This window comes from Rhinoraja longicauda, chromosome 11 (genome assembly GCF_053455715.1).
Source record: "Rhinoraja longicauda isolate Sanriku21f chromosome 11, sRhiLon1.1, whole genome shotgun sequence".
Taxonomy (NCBI): Eukaryota; Metazoa; Chordata; class Chondrichthyes; order Rajiformes; family Arhynchobatidae; genus Rhinoraja; species Rhinoraja longicauda.
Window position 1 is genome coordinate 41,210,159 of NC_135963.1, and position 25,740 is coordinate 41,235,898.

General features: G+C 40.7%; 1 protein-coding gene across 2 annotated transcripts in view; it reads left to right on the forward strand.

The window, feature by feature from the left end:
- LOC144597825 (solute carrier family 53 member 1-like) overlaps positions 1-25,740 on the forward strand; it is a 188,157-nt gene that overhangs the window by 110,896 nt on the left and 51,521 nt on the right. For both annotated transcript variants that reach the window (XM_078407455.1, XM_078407456.1), the window contains exons 4-9: positions 7,877-8,097; positions 12,805-12,954; positions 16,177-16,260; positions 19,207-19,288; positions 22,619-22,800; positions 23,383-23,562. In XM_078407455.1, the coding sequence (XP_078263581.1) occupies positions 7,877-8,097; positions 12,805-12,954; positions 16,177-16,260; positions 19,207-19,288; positions 22,619-22,800; positions 23,383-23,562 (899 nt within the window). The remainder of the gene's footprint in view (positions 1-7,876; positions 8,098-12,804; positions 12,955-16,176; positions 16,261-19,206; positions 19,289-22,618; positions 22,801-23,382; positions 23,563-25,740) is intronic.

The following is a 25,740-nucleotide window of genomic DNA, read 5'->3' on the forward strand; positions in this document are numbered from 1 at the left end:
TTGAGAGAGCTGGGAGAGGAGCAACGGGAAGGAGCCGAGGGTCCTGGAGGGTCTGCAGGGGCAGAAGCAGTGAGCGCTGGAGTTCAGTGACCTGCCGGGGCCTGAGGGCGAAGGGCCCAGGGAGCCGTGCTCGACGGCCTTGGAGGAGGAGGAAGAGGAGGAGCACGACTCTGCTCGGCGGCCCCAGCCTCGAGGTATTGAGCGCCGTCGAAGTGGAAACGGAGATGGCAAGCGGGGAGAAGGGCTGGAGGGCCAGCATTGGCGACGAGGAGCCGAAGAGCCGCAGGAACCAAGGCGCGGAGCAGGGGCGCCGAGCTTCGATGAGCGAGGAGTGCATGAACGGGGATAGGTGTCGGGACACTTGAAGCGTCAGGAAGGTGCTGATGGGAGAAGATGGGGGAAAGCTGAGCTGCAGCACGGAGCGTGTTAAAATCTCTTGGCGGGCCAGATAAGATCTCTTGGCGGGCCAGATAAGATCTCTTGGCGGGCCAGATAAGATCTCTTGGCGGGTCGGATGTGGCCCAGGGGGCCATAGTTTGGAGACCCCTGTTCTAAAACATTCCTATACACGTATCTCTCCAAAATGTATTTTGGAATGTTGTTAATGTACACCTTAACCACGTTGTTTGGCAGTTCATTCTGTAAACATACAAATTATTCATTAATTTTTAAATTAAATATCTCAATATTATAAATTACTAGACTGGCGTGGACCCGTGGGTCCAAATCGCTCCTGCAGGCCCGGCAACTCTCTGTGAAAACCTCTCCTGTGGCCAGCAGCAGGAGAACTCTCCTCACCCCCCCCCCCCCCCTCATTGACCGTCACTAGTGTGGGTCCCGCCCCCCTCCGAGCGGCAACCCTCCCCCAACTGAGCACACGCGAATGCGGCAGCCATATTACGTAAGAATTGTGTAAGATGGCCGCCGCATCTGAGTGTGCAACTCTCCCCCAACTGATGGACCCCCTCGGCCCCTGCTCTGAACCACGGGAGGAAGGTCACGGGCGTCGGTCCTTCCGGCGGGGTGGGAGGGGGAGCGCATTTATTAAAGTTTCAGCTCGTCGGTTCAGCAGCCCCCCCCCCACCCCCCTCATTGGCCGCCATTCCCGTCACTCTGGCAAGTCCCATCCCCGACGGCCATCGCGGGCGGATCCCATTGCGACGTCGAACATGGCTGATGGGCAGAGCAGGTGGAAAAAGGAGGCCCCCCCCTCATTGGCCGCCACTCCCGTCACACGGGCAGGTCCCATTGTGATGTCGAACGCGGATGACAGCCAGCGGAAATAGAAAAGTGATTTTTTAAACTTTGAAAACGTGTTTTTTAAACTTTAAAAAGTGAAAAACTTAAAAAATATAGCAACCATTTGAACCACAAGACAATGGTGATTAAGATGGTACTAAAATTGTTGCGCTATCGTGTACCGTTTTGGCTGCAGTTCGGGAACATACTAAATCTAATATATATATATATATGTGTGTGTGTGTATACATGTGTATTCCATGTATGTATATATACAATATGAGAGTTTTAGTCATATAGATAGATAGATAGATAGATAGATAGATAGATAGATAGATAGATAGATAGATAGATAGATAGATAGATAGATAGATAGATAGATAGATAGATAGATAGATAGATAGATAGATAGATAGATAGATAGATAGATAGATAGATAGATAGATAGATAGATAGATAGATAGATAGATAGATAGATAGATAGATAGATAGATAGATAAGAGCAAATACTATTTGGTTTATGGAGCTCATTTGAGGCATATTACTCCCAAACATTTGAGCAAAAAAAAACAAACTGCTGGAAAAGTTAATCAGTATTTGTGGAAGTTAATGAACATAATGAATTCATTCCCTCCACAGATGCAGCCTTACTTTCAAATGTCTCAAATAAAGTTTGTGTTTGTGTTCCTGAGGACACTTCCAGGAAAGAGGTTTTAATTGACACTATAGACAAGAAAATTTATGATGGATCAGTGGGAATGAAATATAATCAAGATCAAATGGCATTTGTCATACAGGCTTACCCCTTGTGGCATGTGATGTAATTGAATCGCTCTTTACATCAGCTTTATGGCACACTCATCAATGTCTAATTCTGTTTTGGAATTAGAAATGTCATCCTTATCTGTTAAATGGAAGAGGAAATTTTAAGACCATAAGAATTGACAACAGATGTATTTCATTCAGCTCCTCAATCCTGCTCCGTCAATAAATCATATCACAGTTAATCTCTTGTCCACTTCCCTGTTCTTTCCCTATGACCATGTATTCCTTTACTAATTATAAATCTATCTGCCTCAAATGTACAAAAGCACTCTCCATCCACAACTCTCTCTGGCAAAGGGTTCCCAAGAGTCACTATCCTCTGATGCTCCTCAATTTTCAATGGCGATCTCCATCCCATGGTTTTGAAACCATGGACTCTGTTTCTGGAAACACCCTCTCAGCATTTAACCTGTTTAGCTCCCCGAGGATACACATTTCAGAAAGTTTTCCTCTTATTTTTCTAAACTCCATCGAATACACTCACATCCTGTTCAAGCTTTCCTCTTAGGATAATCCCTCCATACCTGGGATCATCCTAGTGGACCCTTTCTGAAGTGCCATCAGTAAAATAATAGCTTTACTGGAGGGACAATGGGGACAATCCAAATTGTTTAGAGTACTCAAGACATGGTCTCACTGGTACCTTGTGCAATTGTAGTCAGAATTCCCTTCTTTTTCACTCCAGGTTTCCTTGAAATAAAGGTCAATATCACTTTGCATCCTGCAATCGCAATTTTCTGTGTTTCATGCATAAGGACCCCTAACATTCCTTTGTGCAATAGTTTTCTGCAAATTTTTCTCTATTTAAATAATATTGTTCTTTTGTTCTTCATTCCAAATTATATGACTTTACATGTTCCCAATAACCTGGCTACTGCCATTCTCTTTATTACAAGATAGCTATAAATGACAGAATATTTTTCTGCCTCTTAGCTTGTCTGTCAGGAGTGAAAGAACGAAATTTCCAACATTTTGTCATTTACTGTTTTAAAAAAATCTTAGATTGTTACTGGCAAGTATTCGGCCACTCATTCCAAGTCACACTTTAAACCATAATGTCTTTCTGGTGTCTATCCTAAATTTTACTTTCATCTATACATCCCATTCTATTGAGATAACACAGCATGAAGCTTTGATTTAACTTCATGAACATCAGTCTACCCCACAACAGAAGGGAGGGAGTTGTGCCGTTTGATAGCCTCATGGAAGAACGATCTCCTGGATTGTTCTGGGCTGCATCTTGGTGGAACCAGTCTGTTGCTGAAGGTATTTCTCAGGTTGACTAGTGTGTCACTGAGGGGGTGAGCTGTATTGTCTAAGATGATCCGCAGTTTGAGGGACATCCTCCCCTCCAAGACCTCTCCCATGAATCCAACTCCACCCCCAGGACGGAGCCAGCCTTCCTGATGAGTTTGTTAATCCTATTGGTGTCCACGGCCTTCGCCCTGCTGTCCCAGTATACGACAGCGAAGATGGCGTGGCTACCACCGATTGGTAGAACATCTGCAGCATCTTGCTGCAGACATTGAGGGAGCAGAGCCTTCTCAAAAAGTACAGACGGCTCTGTCTCTTCTTGTATCGGTCCTCCCTCTCTCCAGACAGAACAGAATTCCATTAGTCCTCACCTATCATCCTATTTAATTCGTATCTAGCAAAATATCCTTCATTATTTCCAACAGCAGGATCTCATCATGCATTACATCTTCCCCTCCCCTGCCCTGGTCCACTCATTCTTCCCCACCCACCCCTCCTGACTGCAATTCAAGAGCCCTCTGTACTCTATTCCAAAACAGTTTACAAAACCAATTAGCCATTATTTGTTCATACTCGTACCAAACATATTTTTGCCTTTCTCAATTTCCTAGCTTCCAGAAATCTAGTTAACCTAAAAACTAAATTACTTTTGTTTAAATAATTGAGCATCTAAGGAGAATTATCAAATCAAATTAAGCAACAAGTTATAGTGCATTAATAATTAAATTTCATTCAGGGATTTATATTATAAAGTAATATTTTGTGTTTGCAATCTATGAATTGATAATATATTGAAAAGAGTTGAAAAGTAGATTTCTTTGAAAAGTAAGAACTAATACTCTGCTTTAAAAACAATTGTATGCATTTTATTCAGATGGTGGCTCTTTAACCGGAGTGAACTGTATGTTTATTATCTAATTTCCCTTTTTTTCAGATCATTGTTCAAATATTGTAGCCTTTCTCTTCACACCCATGTGGTACAGCATTTGTGTGAGAAAACCTGCATTTCCTCTTTCTCTCAAAATAATGCTGCCTAGACAATATTTAATGTAGGTTTGAAGTTTGCTTTGGTTCAAAGCTTTTTCACCGGCTTTTTTTTAAACCTATAGTTTTGTTTAAACCATAATTCCACTAATTCCAATAATGGCTAATTGATTCCTCCCATTAGATCCTCCCATTACTGTTCATTATTTTTTGCCTTTTGCCCCACCACAAAAAATAAATAAATAATGTGTGTGATGTGTGCAAAAAGTGCTTATTAAGCTTAACCCATCTGACCTCTTGCAGTCTTGTTCACATATCAGTGCACATTAGAATAAATGAAAATTTTGCAAAATCATTAACTAATATTGATATACTAGAGATAGATACAAAGTGCTGGAGTAACTCAGCGGGTCAGGCAGCATCTCTGGAGAAAAAGGATGGGTGACATTTTGGGTTGGGACCCTTCTTCAGAACCGAAACGTCACCTATTCCTTTTCTCCCGAGATGCTGTTTGATCCGCTGAGTTACTCCAGCTTTTTGTGTCTACCTTCATACCAGAAGCGTTCTTCCAAGTTTTAAACACTGTGCAGTTGATGCAGTGATGTAAATATATATATTTACTGAGGAATACATGCACTTCCTACTCTTGCCACGTGAGGCTGATTCTTGGCATCTGTGATCATTTTCCTCATGCATGGTATGCACTCTTTATTTTGTCTATACAAATGTACTGAAGGAGAATATCATTTTTTTATCTTTGAAAATAAGTGTTTTCATTGTTCCAGGTCTGGTGGATGCATGTGCCTTTCTTCTGCAGTGCAAAAAATACTATAAGATTCACTGGAGAGAGGTGTTTTAGGATGCGGATGTTAGGCCTTGTATAAACAACAAAGCAGAAGTTTGCAATACTTACCACGCCAGTCAGCAAAATAAATGAGAGTGCGATTCCTAGACCTTTTCATCTGATTTTCTCTTCAACAGCAAATCACCCTTTACAAAACTCTAATTAGATTTTGCTCCCCATCGTATTTTATACAGGGCATTTTATTTCTTCATTCAAAAATCTGCTGGATTATTTTCTTGAAAAACATGATAATTTTTTTAGTTTAACTCGATATGTTCTTCAGTTTCTGTGCCAGAACGAGTCCTAGTCTCTTGTATCCATAGACTATTTTCCCTGACACCATCCTCTTTAAACCTAATTGTATCTTCTCCAACTCCTTTACTTTTCCAAAACTGGGTATCCAAATCTGCAGTATTGGAACGACATCAAAACCAATTATTTATTTGTGATTTTTCCGTGTAATTCAGATCTTATGCTGATCCGTTTAGCTGAACAAAAGAAAGTGAGCGGGCATAGTATGCAGCAAAGGATTAAAGAATGTTTAAGGCACATTGACTTAGCTTTTTAGAAAATAAATTATTGAGAGAAAATTGTTTAGAAATTAGATTCAGAGAAGCAATTATTATTCTGACTTTTTTAAGTTTGTGAAAATAGCTAATGCTGGAATTTGACTTTTTAAAATAACACAAAGCTTGGAGAGAAGAGAGACCAACAAACCTAATAAAGTTGGAGAAACAAGGAAATGCAGATGCTGGTTTACAAAAACAGACAAAGTGCTGGAGTAACTCAGCGGGTCAGGCAGCATGTCTAAGAACCTGGATAGGTGACATTTAGGGTTGGGACCCTTCTTTTACCCCGATACCTCCTCCCTCACATCCATCCAGATGAGACAGAGGTTCACATGCACCTCCTCTAATCTCATCTACTGATATTCGGTGTTCCCGATGTAGTCTCCTTTACATCAGCAAGACCAAGCAGAGAGCAATCGTTTCACTCAGTCCATCAAGGTCTTTTGGATGACCTCGTTGGTAACCATTTTAACTCCTCTTCACATTCTCATACTGACATTTCCGTTCTGGGCGGCCTCCATCATCAATGAGCCCACATGCAAAGTAGAGGAACGGCACCTCATTATGCTTGGGTAACCTACAATCCAACAAGATTAGAATTGAATTCTCCAATTATGGGTAACTAACCAACCCCCCCCATTCTTTCCTGTGCCCCACCTGGACTCCCATCCATTTCTGCCCTATTCCTTCCTCTGGATTCACAATTTGTAACTCTCACTTTCTTTTTCTCTCTTTATATGAATGACTATTGCAGGGGATCAATGGCACTGTTGCCTCAATCACGTTGCCTTTTTTTGTCTATTGAGTGCAAGTTGCCGGATCAATACGTTGCTGCTAACACTTTCTCATTGTAGTTTCCTTTCATGTTTTTTTTCTTCCCCTTGGTTCCATAGGTAAAAGTCATCAAATGCGGAGTGTAGTGTTGCCTGCCTATGATTGCAGACGATAACATTGATCCTGTCCTCATCCAGCATCTTATGGGTGCACTACTGAATATTAGAAACAGGAGTGAGCCACTCAGCTCCTAGAGCCTTCTCTGCAATTTCACAGCTAATTGATTGTACAGCCTTAATGCAGCATCACCATCTGTCTGTGGTAGTCTTTTACCTCCTTACTTATCAAGGATTTATCCAATTCTGGCAGAGACTCTGCTTCTATTGCCTTTTGAAAAAGTAAGTTTCAAAGATTAACACCCCTGTGAGAAAAACATTTCTTTGAAGAACTGTAAAAAATTACTTTGAAAAACTAATAGACTGCTGGTAGAGCTGCTGCCTCACAGAGCTAGAGACTTGGGTTCGATCCTGATCTCGGGTGCTGTCTCTGTGGAGTTGCCACGTTCACCCTGTGCCCACGTGGGTTTGCTCTGGGTGCTTTGGTTCCCTCCGACATCCCAAGCACGCATGGGTTTGCAGGTGAATAGGCCTCTGTAAATTGCCCCGAGTGGATGAGAAAATGGTATAACATAGAACTCGTGTGAACAGATGATCGATGGTCATCATTGACTCGCTGGGTGAAGTGCCTGTTTCCATGCTGTATCTAAACTAAACAGCATGTACTGTGAACAATGGAGAATCAGATGGATTTCCATAAAGCATTTGATAGGGTTATTGAATAAAGAAAATACCATGATGTAGGAGGTCATAATGTTGGTGTGAATAGTAAATTGAATAGTTAATAGGACATGGAGAGCAGCTCGTCCTATAATTGGCAAGATGCAACAAAGAGGGATTGGTGCTGGGACCTTATCTTTTTACAATATACATAAACTTGTAGACACAATGAACTGCAGATGCTGGAATCTTGTATGGTACAGAAAGTGCTGAAGTAACTTGGTGGGTCTGGAGGACATGGATAGGTGATGTTTTCGGTTGGGACCCTTCCTTCTTCAGACATAAACTTGGAAAAAAAGCTTTCCCCGATTCCCTTCTCCTGTCTAATGGAACTTGGAGGATTTTGGAAACTTAAAACTAACACAGCAACCATTGATACACCATTGCTTTTGAGATGCTGGGATGAAGATTCATAGTGTCTGGAGACTTTTCACCACTCGAGCGAGGGGTTACAAAGGGATTGCAGTTTACACAAATAAAAGGCAGTATCTAAATGAAGGAGCCTATGTTCAGAAATGATATGCTAATGCAATAATGCATCTGACTTACAGAAAAGCTTGCCGAAGCTCAGCGTAGGTTCGCTACACTCCAGAATGAGCTGCAGTCAACACTTGAAGTGCAGATGGACCGCACCACGTTCTCCAATTTGCGGCAACGGAGGATTGTGGTCCCTCTCTCCCATAAGGATCGTGTGCATCATAGGAACATTCGTGACCTGAAGTTAGCCTTCAGTGAGTTCTACCTCAGCCTGATCCTACTTCAAAACTACCAGGTAAGGGAGGGTTGCCAACCTTGTGGACAATAAAATATCTTCAGGCTGTAAAGTAAATCAACGTTTGTAATCTGAACTGTAATTTTAAACCTGCTTAGGTAATGTTTTTTCTTGGCCGTTTACGGCTTCTGATAATAACGATAGGGTAATGGATGACTGTATATAAGATCATCTTATGTCAGCTTTTCAAGTTGCAAAATAACTTGCTGTATTTAGTAGAGTCCTTTATAATCCTGGTTGATCGGTATGTCAGTGGAAAATGACTTCAGGGGCATGAAAATTTCTACATGCCATAAATTTCCTGTGTTTCCAAGAAGGCAAAATGAAGGAACACTTGTAGGCAATCAGTTCTTCAAGCCTGTTAAATGATGGATGATCTCTATCGTAATTCCACGTGCATGCCTTAATTCATTTCTCCTCCTATCCTTGCCAAGAAAATTCTATCCTATCTTTGCCAAGAAAATTCTATCACTCAGTTTGTAGATTTTGATTTGACCCTTGGCTTTGGTTGCATGCTAGTGCTGCACAGGTGGATTTAAACTAAATAGTGGGTGGGGGGGTCAACATTGTGGTAGCGTATGTGTGCAGTTAATGGGAAAGAGAGTGCAGGAAAGGTCGCGTTTAAACTAATATGGCAGGTGGATGAGAACTTTATAATATGGCAGGGAGACAGAGGGCTGTAAAATGAGGGCTGAAGCAAAAGGTAGAAGGGAGAAAAGATAAACAAACCTGAATGCTTTGTGCCTTAATGCGAGGAGCATTCGTAATAAGGTGGATGAATTGAATGCTCAGTTAGTTGTTAACGGATATGATATAGGTGTGTTTTACAATTACAGTGCATGTTTGCATCTTATTTAATCAATCCAAGTTCACTTTGATTTGATTTGTTTCAGTTGATAATGTACCAGTTATCTGGAGGATTTAAGTTTTATCTTCCTCAGAACAGGCTCTGAGCAAGCAATCTACATGTTTTCCAAAAGCATGGATGTGTTAATCTCGAATTGTAATTAATCATTTGTTTAGTTTTCTGACTCATGTGCATGCTAGCATGGTTATCTTATTCTTCATTACCTCACTCCACACATTTGATTAGGATGCAAGAAGGTAGTGTTAACATAAAATGATGGGTTTAGCAGTAATTGAAAGGTTTTAATATTTCAAATTGGCCCATGACTTGCTGAATAAAACCAAGGGAAATATAAGCACTTATTATAATGGTGTGCTGTGACAAAAGCCAGATATTATGCCCTTCAGCAGTAGCATGTGCTTTTGTTCCATGTTGTGTACACATATTATTTCAAAAATTTACATATTCCAGAAAGCTTTTAGAATCTAACATGTAATTTCTCTTGAGAGAATAGAATATATGTTCTGGTGCAAGATAATGTGCAGCCATAGCAAGTAAGTAGAAAGGCAAACGGAACGTGGGATTTTATTGCAAGAATCTTTGAGGACAAAAGTACTTTTTATAGGTACATTAAAAAATGCAGGTACTAGTGACAATATAAGACCACTCAAGGATCATGGGGATAGCTTAACAGTCATTGGAGGATAACAATTTAGGAGGGTAACAAGAGAGGAGCCCATGAGATTAGAGGCAAGGCACTAGCATGGATAGTAGATTGGCTGACTGGCAGAAGACAAAGAGTGGGAATAAAGGGGGCCTTTTCTGGTTGGCTGCCAGTGACTAGTGGTGTTGCATAGGGGTTGACGTTGAGTCCGTTACTTTTCACATTATATGTTAATGATCTGGATGATGGAATTGATAACTTTGTGGCCAAGTTTGCGGATGATATGAAGATAGGTGGAGGGACAGGTAATGTTGAGGGAGCAGGGATTCTGCAGAAGGAATTGGACAGGTTGGGAGAGTGGGCAAAGAAGTGGCAAATGGAATTCTGCATAGCAAAGTGTACGGTCATGCACTTTGGTATGAGGAATAAAGGCCTGGATTATTTTCGAAAAGGGAAAGACATTCAGTAATTGGAGATGCTAAAGGACTTGGGAGTGCTGCTGCAGGATTTTCAAAGGGTTAATTTGCAAATTGAGTTGGTAGTAAAGAAGGTAAATGTAATGTTAGCATTCATTTTAAAAGGACTAGAATACGAAAGCAAGCATATAATGCTGAGGGTTTATAAGGTGCTGATCAGACCACATTTGGAATATTGTAAGCAGTTTAGGGCCCCATATCTGAAGAAGCATCTACTGGCATTGGAGAGGGACTAGAGGAGATTTACAAGAAAGGTTCTGGGGATGATTGGGTTACCGCACAAGGGACATTTGACAGCTCTGTGCCTGTACTCACCGGAGTTTAACAAGATGAGGGGGGGCTCATTGAATCGTAAAAAAACAAGATCATGTGGATGTGGAGAGGATGTTTCCAGTAGTGGCACAGGATACTATGACTCTAGTGGCAGAGCGTAAGACCATAGGACACAGCCTCAGAATAAAAAGATGTATCTTTAGAATGGAGATGAGGAGGAATTTCTTTAGTCAGACGGTGGTGAATCTGTGGAATCTGGTTGAGGCCAGGTCATGGAGTATTTTTAAAAATTAGATTGATAGGTTCTTAATTAGTAAGGGTGTCAAAGGGTGCAGGGAGAAGGCAGGAAAATAGGGTTGAGAAGAAAAGTAGTTCAGCCATGATCGAATGGCAGGGCAGACTCGATGGGCTGAATGGCCTAATGCTACTCATGTCTTATCTTGAAAAGCTATGATCTTCTATACAAGAACGTAAAGAAACATTAGAAATCTACTGTTTAGTTTATTTAGTTTAGAGATACAGCTCGGAAACAGGCCTTTCGGCTCATCGAGTCCGCATATTAAAACTATCCTGCACACACTTTTACATTTTACACTTATACCAAGCCAATTAACCTACAAACCTGTACATCTTTGTATTCCTTATCATTTAGTAGATTAAGAGGTGATTTGATTAAACATTTTTCAATATCCAGGGGTATTTAATTTAGTTTAGTTTAGAAATACAGCGTGGAAACAAGCCCTTCAGCCCATTGAGTCCGTGCCAACCAGCGGTGCTCATACATTAACACTATCCTGCACACTAGGGACAAATTACAATCTTTACCGAAGCAAATTAACCGACAAACCTGGACATTTGTCGGATCTGAATCAAATATGCTACTTGAAAAGGCACTGGAAGCAAAATTAGATGTAGATTTTGTATGCAAAGGAAAGAATTTCCAACACTATAGAGAAATATTGTGGAATTCGACTGCTCAGTAGCTCTTTCAAAGATTGAAAGGCCAAATGGCCTGGGTTTACTGCATGATCCTAGTAAATCACTAAATACGAGTGTAATAGTCAAAGGAGGATGTTATAATGCACACTATTCACATTGTGCTTTGTACTATGTCTAATTTTGATCACTGAGATACAAGAGTCACATTCAAACAAGATGTGCAGAGAAGAATCACGAGGCTAAACCCATGTCATGGGTCTGAATTAAGAAGCAAATATATTTTTAAAATTAATGTGAGGCCATGTTGAAGACAGGTCAGTAGATTCTAAATAGTGGGGAAAAGGTAAGTCTGAGCCATTATTTCATAAGAGTTTGCAATTGTTGGGCAAATGGTCACAGGTTAAATTAGGTCAATGGGAGATTTAAGACAAATCAGGAAGTTGTTTTTACTAGTGTAATATCACAAACAACAGATTAATGGATATTTAATGGAGCCACAAATCATGGAGTAATTTTAAATCCAATTGGCTCTATCCAATTGGATGATGGTGTGACTTGGATGGAATAACCTTTTCGTACTGTGATGTTATATTTTTCTCAATAATTATGTATTTGCATATTTTGTAAATATTTTGAATAATTTCTTCCCCATTTAGCTATTTATTTATTAATGTTTTATATGCCGTTGAAAATAGTGACCTAATTTATTTTTGCAAAAGACTGGTGTTCTTCCCTGAGTTTGTTCAGTTTTTAAAAAAAGAATCCTTCTGTTGCAGATCATATTTAATCCCATTTGCTATAAATCGTAATACAGATTTTTGAGCATTATCAGGTCCAACGATTGCACAAAGATTCTCAGTTTAAAAGCCCGACTGGTGCAAAATCAAATAAAATGTAGGCTTTCTTTTGAAATGGCAGTCTGTTCTGTGAACTCGTGCAGCTGCATTGAGCAGAGGCAGATTCTTTTTTATTCATGTAATGTTTGGATGATGGTGGCAATAAGATCAAAAGCTGAGTGTTACTCATGGAAATTAAATTGAGCAATGGTGTGCGAGTGATTGGTGAATAATTTGAGCAATATAGTTAGGAATGTCATTGATAATACCACTGATCATATAAAGCATTAGGAATGTGCGCAGACCTTCAGTCCCATCCATCTATTCTGTCATTCAGTTAGACCATGAGAGATACCTGTACCTCAATGTAATTTAATTACTTTCACTCCTTATTCTGTTCTTATTGAATAAAATCAAGTGAACTGATTATTGACTCACAGTTTAAACATATCTTAAATGAATGTCTAAGAAAATGTAACTCTTTGGGCACACTGCAGAGTATGAACCGCTAAGTGAATACGAGCAGTATAGTAAGGTTCCATGCAAAAGGACCTAGCATTACTTTTCAGCATACTGTCCAAGAAATCTCAACAAGGCAGTGAAATGTGTGACAAAAAAAACAGTGTGCATTACTACACCACATACTAAAAATTACCTCCTCTTATCTCTCAGAATCTGAATTTCACTGGTTTCCGAAAGATTCTGAAGAAGCATGACAAGATGCTGGAGACAGGTCGTGGGGCTGACTGGCGAGTAGTGCATGTAGAGGTGGCTCCGTTCTACACCTGCAAGAAAATCACTCAGCTGATCAGTGAAACAGAGGTAAGAAACACAGAGCATTCCACACAATAGAAAAAAACAAGGAATCTATCTGAAAATGGTCTGCTCACGGTTTGTAGCATTCATGTTTATGTCTCTACCCTCGCAAATAATTTCCCATTATGTTCCATAGCCGGTGACTTATTCTGCTGAATCTCCTTAACAAGCCATTTTGTTGGGCTTTGTCACTTCACTGCAAGTTAAGGATAAGGGCATGAAGTAGAAATCTCCAGCCAGCAAGCCATTCATTGCATAATAATATCACAAAAAGAATGAAACAGTATAACAGTCCACTAATCTGTACTTATTGGATTCTAGTTTCATGTGCATCTGGGGATTTGTGTATCAATTATGACACCTGTCCCACACTCTCATAATAGTGCTAGATAGTTGTACTCACCGAATTATCCCTGAAAGCCAACGTGCCAAATCAATCTTTGACAATCTCTGGATATGTCTTGTCATATCAGCAGGGCAGACCCACAGGAGGTCGTAGAACAGTGGTATACAGATGGTTGAGAGTACCCTGAAATGAATGACTCCAGATATCTGACGGCTCATAATGCATGGTCAAACACAAGCAAGGAATTAACTTTTTCCTCCAGCTGCTAAAGCTGAAGATCTGTCCAGAGGCCAGCACATTGATGCAATCTCAAATAATGCTCATCAAAGCCTCCACCTCCTTAGAAGATTGAGGAAATTCAGTATGCCCCCAAATACTCTATCCAACCTCTTTAGGTGTGCAAGCAGACTGACTGGTTTCATCACTGCCTGGTTTGGCAGCTCGAACGGCCAGGAACAAAGGAGACAATAGAGGATGATGCCCGATACATCAGATACTGATCTCCCAACCTTTGAACGGATCGATAGGAAGTGCTGCTTCATAAAAGCAGCCAATATCATCACACTCTTATTTCGGGATTATAATCAGGAAGAAGGTACTGGAGTTTGAAAACCATCACCACCAAGTTCAAGAACTGCATCTACCCAGCACCCATCCAGCTCTTGAACACTACGCAACACTAACCTCAACAATATGATCTACTATGGTCTCTGTCTTTGGTTGCACAACAGGCTTTGTTTTTTGTACTATTGTGGTTACCTATTGTGTATTATGACAGTTGTTTTTTTGGTTATTATATACTTACCTTTGTGTTATTACATTTATGGGCCACCAGCCTGGAACTCTCAACACAAAACCAATGTGAAGAAAACAATCCACTTGATTAGCACCCAACCCACTGCCCTGAATATTTATTATTTCCACCACTTGAGCACTGTGGTTGTATTGTGTACCATTTACAAAATGTACGGTATTTGCTTCCCTGGGATACTCCAGTAGATATTAACAAGTCAGCATATTAAACTGCAAAAGAGATCAAGAGCAGTAAGTTTATAAGAAAGCCACTACTTCAGGTTCCCCAGCAGGTCGCATACCATCCTAATGAAGATATCTGTCTGTTCTTTAGTTGCTGCTGGATCAAAATCCTGGCAATTCATCCCAAGCAACACTGACACAGTATTTTCACCAGGACTGTGACATTTTGGGATACTGGCTCATTACCATCATCCCAAAGGGAATTAAGATGAGAATCAAATGCTGGCTTTTGCATTGACTCTCACATCCCATAAATGTATTGAACAAAAAAAAGTCTAATTTCAGTTCTGCCTCATGTACAGTGCCCTCCATAATGTTTGGGACAAAGACCCATCATTTATTTATTTTCCTCTGTACTCCACAATTTGAGATTTGTAATAGAAAAAAATCACACGTGGTTAAAGTGCACATTGTCAGATTTTAATAAAGACCATTTTTATACATTTTGGTTTCACCATGTAGAAATTACAGCAGTGTTTATGCATAGTCCCCCATTTCAGGGCACCATAATGTTTGGGGCACAGCAATATCATGTAAATGAAAGTGGTCATGTTAGTATTTTGTTGCATATCCTTTGCATGCAATGACTGCTTGAAGTCTGCGATTCACGCACATCACCGGTTGCTGGGTGTCTTCTCTGGCGATGCTCTGCCAGGCCTGTATTGCAGCCATCTTTAGCTTATGCTTGTTTTGGAGGCTAGTCCCCTTCAGTTTTCCCTTCAGCATATAAAAGGCATGCTCAATTGGGTTCAGATCGGGTGATTGACTTGGCCACTCAAGAATTTACCATTTTTTAAGCTTTAAAAAACTCTTTTGTTGCTTTAGCAGTATGTTTGGGATCATTGTCTTGCTGCAGAATGAACCGCCGCCCAATGAATTTTGAGGCATTTGTTTGAATTTGAGCAGATCAGATGTGTCTATACACTTCAGAATTCATTGTGCTACTACCATCAGCAGTTGTATCATCAACGAAGATAAGTGAGCCAGTACCTTCAACAGCCAAACATGCCCAGGCCATAACACCCCACCACCGTGTTTCACAGATGAGGTGGTATGCTTTGGATCTTGGGCAGTTCCTTCTCTCCTCCATACTTTGCTCTTGCCATCACTCTGATATAACTTAATCTTCATCTCATCTATCCACAAGACCTTTTTCCAGAACTGTGGTGCTCTTTTAAGTACTTCTTAGCAAACTGTAACCTGGCCATCTTATTTTTGCGGCTAACCAGTGGTTTGCATCTTGCAGTGTAGCCTCTATTTCTGTTTATGAAGTCTTCTGTGGACAGTGGTCATTGACAAATCCACACCTGACTCCTGAAGAGTGTTTCTGATCTGTCGGACAGGTGTTTGGGGATTTTTCTTTATTATAGAGAGAATTCTTCTGTCATCAGCTGTGGAGGTCTTCCTTGGCCTGCCAGTCTCTTTGCAATTAGTAAGCTCACCAGTGCTCTCTTCTTATTGATGTTCCAAACAGTTGATGGTGAAACCAAAATGGCCTTTAACAAAACCTGACAATGTGCACTTTAACCGCATGTTATTTTTTTTCTATTATAAATCTCAAATTGTGAAGTATAGAGGCAAATAAATAAATGATGGGTCTTTGTCCCAAACATTATGGAGGGCACTGTAGCTAACTATCATGTAACTGTTCATTTCTTGGATTAGCAGCTGATTATTTATAAAGCAACCAGGGCCAGGCAATAGACATGTCTCCATTATCACAAAATAACAAAAAAATTCAACAGAAAAGTAACTTTGAATGAGGTGGCTCAGAAGACCTATTCTTACCAATTTTATTTGATATGTACCAGTAAGGCTATTTAAATCTCTATTTTATTCCTTTTTAGGCCCTTGTTACAGCAGAATTGGAAGGAGGTGACAGGCAGAAAGCCATGAAGAGATTGCGAGTGCCACCCCTGGGAGCTGCTCAGGTTAGTTGTGGTTGAATCAGAAGTATGTCACCTTTCATTTGTTGTATTGATTCTTGTTGTGAAAGCTGGTTCTTTGTGATATAGTTGATTGTGTGTGTGCATCTTCAGCATTTTCAGTCACTGAAAGTAAGCATGCAGTTACAGCAGGCAGTGAAGAAAGCTAATGGCATGTTGGCCTTCATAACAAGAGGAGTTGAGTATAGGAGCAAAGAGGTCCTTCTACAGTTCTACAGGGCCCTAGTGAGACCACACCTGGAGTATTGTGTGCAGTTTTGGTCTCCAAATTTAAGGAAGGACATTCTTGCTATTGAGGGAGTGAAGCGTAGGTTCACGAGGTTAATTCCTGGGATGGCGGGACTGTCGTATGTTGAAAGACTGGAGCGACTGGACTTGTATACACTGGAATTTAGGATGAGAGGGGATCTTATTGAAACATATAAGATTATTAAGGGATTGGACACGCTTGAGGTAGGAAACATGTTGCCAATGTTAGGGGAGTCCAGAACCAGGGGCCACAGTTTAAGGTGTAGGTCATTTAGAACAGACATGAGGAAAAGCTTTTTCACTCAGTTGTGAATCTGTGGAATTCTCTGCCTCAGAAGGCAGTGGAGGCCAATTCTCTGGATGCTTTCAAGAGAGAGTTAGATAGAGTTCTTAAAGAAAGCGGAGTCAAAGGATATGGGGAGAAGGCAGGAACGAGGTACTGATTGTAGATGATCAGCCATGATCACAGTGAATAAAGGGCTAAATGGCCTACTCCTGCAGCTATTGTCTATTGGTACGTGCTCAGCATAATAATGGCTCTTACCAGCACACATACTCCAGGTCTTTTGTCGGCCATTTCAGGTGCAAAGAAAATCCCATTGTTCAAATATGTATCTCACCAATAAATTGGGGCAAGGCAATTCACAACAGTTATCAGATAGTATTTACCATAAGTAACTAAACTTGTTGAAGGTGGCAGCTTGTAAAGCAAATGTTTCAGGTGATGGTTTTGTGAGAGAATTTAAGAAAGCAATTCTAGAGCTTGGAAACTCACCAGCTGAAAACAAAGCTGCCAGCTGTGGAACATCAGAAATCATAACCGCATAACATGGCAGAAATAGAGAAACAGAGATCTCTGAGATTTCTCGGGCTGGACTGAGTTGCAGAAAAAGAACAGATAAGATCAGGACACAATAATATGACTTCTTGAATGAGAATGTAAGGTAGCCTTGTACATTGTATTGAAAGTGGAAAGCAAAAAACTGCAGATGCTGGAAATATGAAATAAAAATGAAGTTTAGTAAATATTTAGCAGATCAGGCAGCATCTGTAGAGAGAGAAAACTACAATAAACTTTTCAGGTCAAAGTCTCTTCATTAACAGTTCTAATGAAGGGTCATTGTCATGAAATGTTAATTCTGTCGCTTCTCAGAACAGTGTTTAGATTATGGAACCAATAACCAGAAATTTAGACTACTGATCAGGCGATATGAATTTAAATTACATAATTTTAATTTAAGGTTTTTTTAAACATTAATCTGGAATAAACCTACCAGATTGTTGGAAAACTCCACCTGGCTGATTTGTGCCCAGGAGAGACAAAATCTGCCATTCTTACTAGGCTTAGCCAAAGTTAACTTCAAAACAGTTTCCCCCCCACTTAAAAACAAACAGGTAACCACCCAGCTTGTAGTATTAGGAATGGGATGATAAATGATGGCTTTGCTGATAATGACCACATTTGATTAATACATTTAAAAAATGAATTGTTGGCAGACTATGAGCCAGTGCAGATCAATGATGGATACTTTTTCCTTTAACTCTACTACTAAGCCATTCAACTTGTGGATGGTATACACTGAATAAAATAAATATTTTTCCATTTAGCATCAACGGTCACAATTTTGGTGGTAATTTGGTGTTGAGTCCTTGTTTCATTTGCAAGTGGATTGACAATGCTCTAAATGTATTCACATTTTGTTTTTTTAACCAATAAACAAGTACACAGAAATTCAAGTAACTAGAGGTAATGTAATCAGAAGAAAAAACAGAAAATGCTAGAAACACCTTGTGAATCGATTAGTTGTGAGGTAGCATCTTCATCAGAACTGAGAAAAAGAGAAAACAATTTGGTTTCAAGTTGCAGAGAGGATGGGAGAGGGATAGATAAAACAAAGGAAATATCTTTGATTAGGTAAGGCAAGGGTTTCCATCAGGATAAACTGGAAACGAGGTTGTGGTTGATGGGTTAATGGGAGAGAATCTGAACAAAGGAACATCAAAGCTATGAAATTGGGGCAATTAGAGAGTTCATTAAATAATTAAATACAGAGCAGTAGAATATGCCCAGCAAGACTGGCTGTGTATCTGATGTTTACAATATGGTGTCTGCATTCTATATTCTGCATTGGAGAAGAGAAATGCAAATTGTATGACCACTTTGAGGAACATCTGCACTCAGTCGGCAGGAACAACCCTTCAACTTCAATTCTCCACCCCACTCCGATAGCTGCATTCTATTCGCCAATGCTGCATGGATACTCTGCAGAAGGTGAAACACTGGTTGAAGATCCACACATTCTTATCTTTTTTTGTCTCTCATGATGATGTGGGCGTCTTTGAAAAAATTCTGTGATACTTGCAGAGTATACTGTAGAGTGATGTTGGGCTTCCACTTGTAATATAATTCATGGCCAATTTAAACCTATTCTTCCAAAGAATAAATTTAATTAGTCGTCAGAAATAACTCATGGATGTCAAAAGTACAGCGATGGTCTAAGTAATGCATTCTATTATGTAAATTCTTATGCCAGGTGCAACAACCATCTGCCTGCTAAATGGTGCAAAGACGTGAATTATTAGTTTAGAACATCTGGAATTATTTGCCAGTTTAATAAAGTATTATTCCGAAGTAGTTTTTTTCCTGATTTCTCAACCCTCGTTGTTTCTTTTATTTTACAGCCAGCCCCTGCCTGGACCATATTCAGGGTGGGAATGTACTTCGGAATTTTTGTTGTGCTGCTTGCTGCTTTGGTGCTCATAGGTAAATATCAGGAACATCTCTGCACTAATTTTCTGTATTGAAATGTATTCTTAGTTTAGTTTAGAGATACAGCGTGGAAACAGGCCCCCTCGGCCCGCCCAGTCCACTCATTAGTGACCCCGCTCATTAGCACTATTCTACACACACTCAGGACAATTTACACTTACACCAAGCCAATTAACCTACAAACTTGTACGTCTTTGGAGTGTGGGAGGAAACCGAAGATCTCGCAGAAAACCCACTCAGTCACGGGGAGAATGTACAAACCCCGTGCAGACAGCACCCGTGGTCAGGATTGAACCCGGTTCTACTGACACTGTAGGGCAGCAACTCCACCTCTGCGCCACCGTGCCACTCTTATTCTGTATTAAGATTTTGTGCTTCTCCGTACTGAAGTGCCAATGCCACAAACTGCTATTCCACACGTTGCAAGCCCTAAAGATTTTCAAGAAATGGATAACAGTTTAGTATTTTTAAATTGTAGATCGTTGCCCTGATCTTATTTATATTTGCATGATAGTTTCTCGAGCAGAAATAGAGTAATAAGCAAGGGAAGGTTCAGTAATTCCCTGTGCTTTGTCATGATTTATCCTTGGTTACGGTGATGCCTAGGCTCTGATACAATGCAGTGAGTCAGTTCTGTGATTATAATGTGGCTGTTTTTCTCCACCCTTATACAAAGGAAGCTTTGTGTATCAAAAGACTAATCTATGATGTTCATTTCATTGTCTCACATATTAAATGCAAGAGTTAAATAATAATTCAGAATGTGCATGGATATGTCAGATAAATTGCCACTGATATTATCCCATGTGATAACAACTCCATATCTACTGGCTCCATATCTGCGTGTGAATGCAGAAATATGGAGTCTTTTGTAGGCAGTTCACCACTGGGCACCAGACTACACCCTCAATTTCAGGTCTCTTTATGAAGTTCAGCTGATGAGCACTTTGGGTAAATGTGTTCTCTAATTGCTATTTACATTTGGTAAAGAATCCTGCTTTGTCAAAGGAAATAGAGTTATCTCCCCTTGATTTCAATGGAAAAGATTAACTGCATGAACCCCTAAGGGTGTTGATAATATAATAAAGCCTTTGGTGTAAATAAAGCCTTGGTGTAAAACTACTCATTTATTTTTTCTTCCTTAAAGTATCTAATGCCAAATTTAATGTCAATTTAACTTTTCTGGAATCATGGAAAGGGTTTAAAAAAAATTCTTGTAAGGATTTTTTGTGTGTTTAAAGTCTTTCAATGATGCTGGTTTTCTATTTTTCAAGTTTTTTTTATTGAGAAACAATTTTGAATTCTTTTTCTGCATTTCTCTAAAACAGTCCGGGGACATGATTGTGTTAACTATCAAAGTTATTATTTCCCTTTTTGTGTCTGCCCCACATAATCACATTGCTGTGAGGGAGGCCACAGCAACACAGCACTTCCTTATCCAGTATTTTTTCCAGCAGTTTCTGGAGATTTCTGCTGGGAAGCTGAGTAAGATAACTCTGAATATACATCAGAAGTGTAAGGTGAGCCAGGAGTGCTCATCCGTGACTGCAAAGCTCAGATTAAACTAAATATGCTGAGCCCAATTCCCTTGTCAATATTAAAACAATTGTGGAAGTAGTGTATGGTGGGTTAAACTGGTGGTGGTGAGGGAATGGTTGCCCTCAAAACAGCAATACCAGAGAGAGGAATGTTGATCAAGATTCTTATTTGACACTGCTAACCAGTCAGCTGTGACTTGGCAGTTGTGTGGACTTAAAGTTGAAACAAGTTCAGGCTTGAGTTTGTGCTGAGCAAGCCAAACAGGCTGCCAAGATTTAATAGGTGAGGATCATCATCTTTCCCTGCTATCTTCATTTAATCTCAATAAAAAATGACTGAATCTGGTCTAAATTTTGTTGTTTATGCATTATATATGAGGTTTCTGAATAAAAAGTCATCAAAAGATTGTAACATGAAGAAAAATGATATGGTCTCTGAAATTAAAATTGCACATATTCTGTTCTGGGTGCGCTGCACCCTGTCATTTGTTATCTCTTGATCATGTAGACAGTTATAAAGAGTTATTGTTGGATGATAGTAAGGAGAGTAGAGTTCATAATCCAGCTAATGATACAGAATTTAATTAACCCTAGAAGACATTGCAAATAAATGCAACAAGAAAGTAATGCTTTCAATTGGAATTAAATGAAGAATAAAGAGCGAATATAACTAACTCCTCTCAAAAAGAGGGGATTAAGAAAATGTTTTGATAGTTAATCTAGAAACCGTGGTGCAGCTGAACCAAGGGTGAAATTTCCACATTTGGACAGACTGGGCACCAAACAGTGACTGGAGTGGATGTTGATGTCATTAAAATGGAGAATGAACTGACATGGTAGTATTTAAATTGAATCAGAGGGATTCACATCAATCACGGCTGGGTTAAAGAGTGGGATGTGATTCATAATAAAAATGGCTTTTGGACGAAAATGATGCATTGATTTTGGAATTCATACTGTCAGACTTCATAAAAGGTTTTACATTTTGCCAATGACAAATCAGAGTTCAAAAATAGAGGGCTGAAATATTCCAAAATAGACAAAAGGACCATCAATGGTGTAGCAAGCCACTTAAACATTGTGGTAGTCATTAACCAAAATAAACTTTCCAAAGTGATATAAGAGACATCTGGTCAGTTAGCAATGTATTTAGTGCCACCTTGCTAAGGGATAATGTTGATCCAAGTACTTTGTATGGGAAGGAAAGAATCTGAAGAGTCTGGGAAAATAACAAAGCGAAGAAAATGTTGGAAATGTGCAACTTCAGGGAAGTCAAAGACAGAAGTCTTAAAAGGTTAGAAAAGGTGATCTTAATTACAATCTTGTATCTGTTGGCAATAAATACGGCCAAATAAAGACAGGATTGTTCCTAGCGCAATAGGGGCTGTGATGTATTTTCCATGAAAAATACTAGTCCTTTCCAAGAAGGCCAGCTAGCAACAAGTAAGGGACAATATTGACTGAGAAGCAAGTCATTTGTGGCTTGATGTACACTGTTTCTCTGTATTCTTCTCCATAAACTTGATGGGTACCTTAATCAAAGGGAGTTTATAAAGTCTCTTTTATCTTTGATTGTCACTGTAACATCTATAAACTTGCTTTTCTGTTATTTCTAAATACTTTTATGTTCTATTTCATTTAATGTATTCTAAGTCATAGCTGTCAAGCATTCATTCCTGATAACGAAGAGATGTGTTATATATTGATTCGTATAGCTTAATGTGAAAAGAGCAAGTGATGGCATCTCATTGGTTCTGCCTTAACAACCATTTTCTCAATCTTTCAGCCAGATCAAAAGAGGGAAACATTTGGCCTTTGGTGCGTATTTATCGTGGTGGATTCCTTCTCATCGAGTTTCTCTTTCTTCTTGGCATCAACACATATGGCTGGCGGCAAGCTGGAGTGAATCACGTGCTGATCTTTGAGCTCAATCCTAGAAGCAATCTCTCTCACCAGCATCTCTTTGAGGTTAGATACTCCAGCTGTGATTGGAAGGATTGCAGTGAGCATTATCTGGTAACTGGTTGGGGACAATTTAAAACAAATTGCAAATCTCTCCATTTTCAACGTTTCTTCTGTTGTGCAGCGCTTCAAGCCCGTAATCATAGAGTTTACAATAACCTTATTTAATGCACGCAAGTTGGAGATTATTGATATTGCACTTTTTGTTCATTGATCCCTGACATACCTGCTAATGCTACAAAAATTGTCTGGGAGAAGCAAAACTGGAGCAGGTGACAAATCATGCAAATTCGCTAGTTTATATTTAAACTTTGTCAAATCATCCTCGAATCTGCATAATAATTGTATTGATAAAGCCTTCTTTCTGGCTGCTTACCTTTTGAAGATTATCTAACTCTTGCCATACACAGTCCCAGTAACTCAAGTCCATCGACACCTTGGGGTTATATTGAATTATATTGCCATGTTAATTGGATTATATTGAAGTATATTTACTGGAGGAGAATCATTCTACTGTTGTGTAAGTATTTTACACAGTTTAAAGTGTAAAGTAAATATTATATAGTTATAAACTCTGTCTTTTTGCAGATTGCTGGATTCCTTGGAGTTCTTTGGGGCTTGAGTTTATTCATCAGTTTGTATGTGCCATACAGTTTAATTCCAATGCCATTCAACCCTCTCGTACTTTATGGCTTCATGTTCCTGTTTCTGATCAATCCTACAAAAACCTGCTACTACAAATCTAGGTTCTGGCTCTTAAAACTCTTGGTAAGTTTTCTTCTCAACTTGTGCTTTATCTTTCTATAGTGGGAAGAATGTTTATGTTTAACAATGATTATATTGAAACCCCCAGAAATAAAATTATTTCATTCTAAACAATGTGTTTTGTAAGTTATGGAGTATAAATTGATTGATGCTGAAAATCAGGAAAAATAAATAAATGTTAGAGATATTCAGTAGGTAGGGCAGCATCTGTGGAGAGAGAAACAAAGTCCGTGTTTTGAGTTAATGACTGTTGCAGAGAGGGATTGGTGGAAAGAACAAAGGGAATGCTTCGGGTAGAGTGAAACAAACATTTTAACGCCATCTGAGAAAGGATGATGAATGCCTGTTATTCACAGCTGTTTTTAGAAGAGTGCAAAGTGATGGAAATGAATAACAGGTATAACAGAGCTTTATTTGTCGTTCGGTACCGAAGTACCGAACGAAACTACATAGCAGTCATAGAAAAAAAAAAGAACACAAGACACATAACCCCAACACAAACGTCCATCACAGTGACTCCAAACACCCCCTCACTGTGATGGAGGCAACAAAACTTCCCCTCTCTTCCCCACGCCCACGGACAGACAGCTCGTCCCCGACCGACCCGCACAGTCCCCGCACCGGGCGCTGAAACGTCTCGCGGCCGAACCGGGCGATGAAAGGCCCGCGACCAAGCCTTGCGCAGCTAAGTCCCACAGCCGAGCCGCACCAGCGGTGAAAAGTCCCGCAGCCGAGCCGCACCGTGCGGTGTTAAGTCCCGCAGCCGAGTTGCACCGGGCGGTGTTAGGCCCCGCAGCCGAGCTGCACCGGGCGGTGTTAAGCCCCGCAGCCGAGCTGCACCGGGCGGTGTTAAGCCCCGCAGCCGAGCTGCACCGGGCGATGTAAAGTCCCGCAGCCGAGTTGCACCGGGCGGTGTTAAGTCCCGCAGCCGAGCTGCACCGGGCGGTGTTAAGCCCCGCAGCCGAGTTGCACCGGGCGGTGTTAAGCCCCGCAGCCGAGCTGCACCGGGCGGTGTTAAGCCCCGCAGCCGAGTTGCACCGGGCGGTGTTAAGCCCCGCAGCCGAGTTGCACCGGGCGGTGTTAAGCCCCGCAGCCGAGCTGCACCGGGCGGTGTTAAGCCCCGCAGCCGAGCTGCACCGGGCGATGTTAAGCCCCGCAGCCGAGCTGCACCGGGCGATGTAAGTCTAGCGGCCAAGCCGCACCGGGATGTAAAGTCCAGCGGCCGAGCCGCACCGGGGGATGTTAGGCCCCGCAGCCGAGCCGCACCGGGGGATGTTAGGCCCCGCAGCCGAGCCGCACCCCGCGCCGTGAGGAAGAGAAAAGTTCCCCACACCCACCCACCCACACCCACCCCCCACACACCACCACCCCCTCCCACACATACACAACCAAAAAAATATATATAAAAATCATCCCAACACCGACACTCAACAAAAAAAAGACGGACAGACTGCTAGTCAGCCGCTGCCGTTAGGCGCCGCCAATGAATGCAGTGGAGTGAGAAAACAATGTTGGCAGTGTGAAATGCAGAAATCAACCATGACAAATTAACAAGATTCAAGAGTTTACGGCACAAATAGAAACAAATGAGTTTGATTTAATAGAAAGCCAAGTACTAGAAAGCCATTAACTTTCTTCCCGGCCTGCATGCTTACTTTCAGTGACTAATGTACAAGCACACCCGAGTCTCGTTGCACCTCCCCTTTTCCTAATCTGACACCATTCAGATAATAATCTGCCTTCCTGTTCTTGCCACCAAAGTGGATAACCTCACATTTATCCACATTATATTGCATCTGCCATGCATCTGCCAACTCACCCAACCTATCCAAGTCACCCTGCAGCCTCAAAGCATCCTCCTCGCATCTCACACTGCCACCCACAATTGTGTCAGCCTCAAATTTGGAGATGGTACATTTAATTCTCTCGACTAATTCGTTAATATATATATTGTAAATAACTGGGGTCCCAGCACCTAGCCTTGTGGCACCCCACTAGTCACTGCCTGCCATTCTGGAAAGGACCTGTTAATTCCTACTTTTTGCTTCATGTCTGCCAACCAGTTCTCTATCCATGTCAATACCCTACCCCCAATACCACGTGCTTTAATTTTGCACACTAATGCTTGTGTGAGACCTTGTCAAAAGCTTTTTGAAAGTCCAGATACACCACATCCACTGG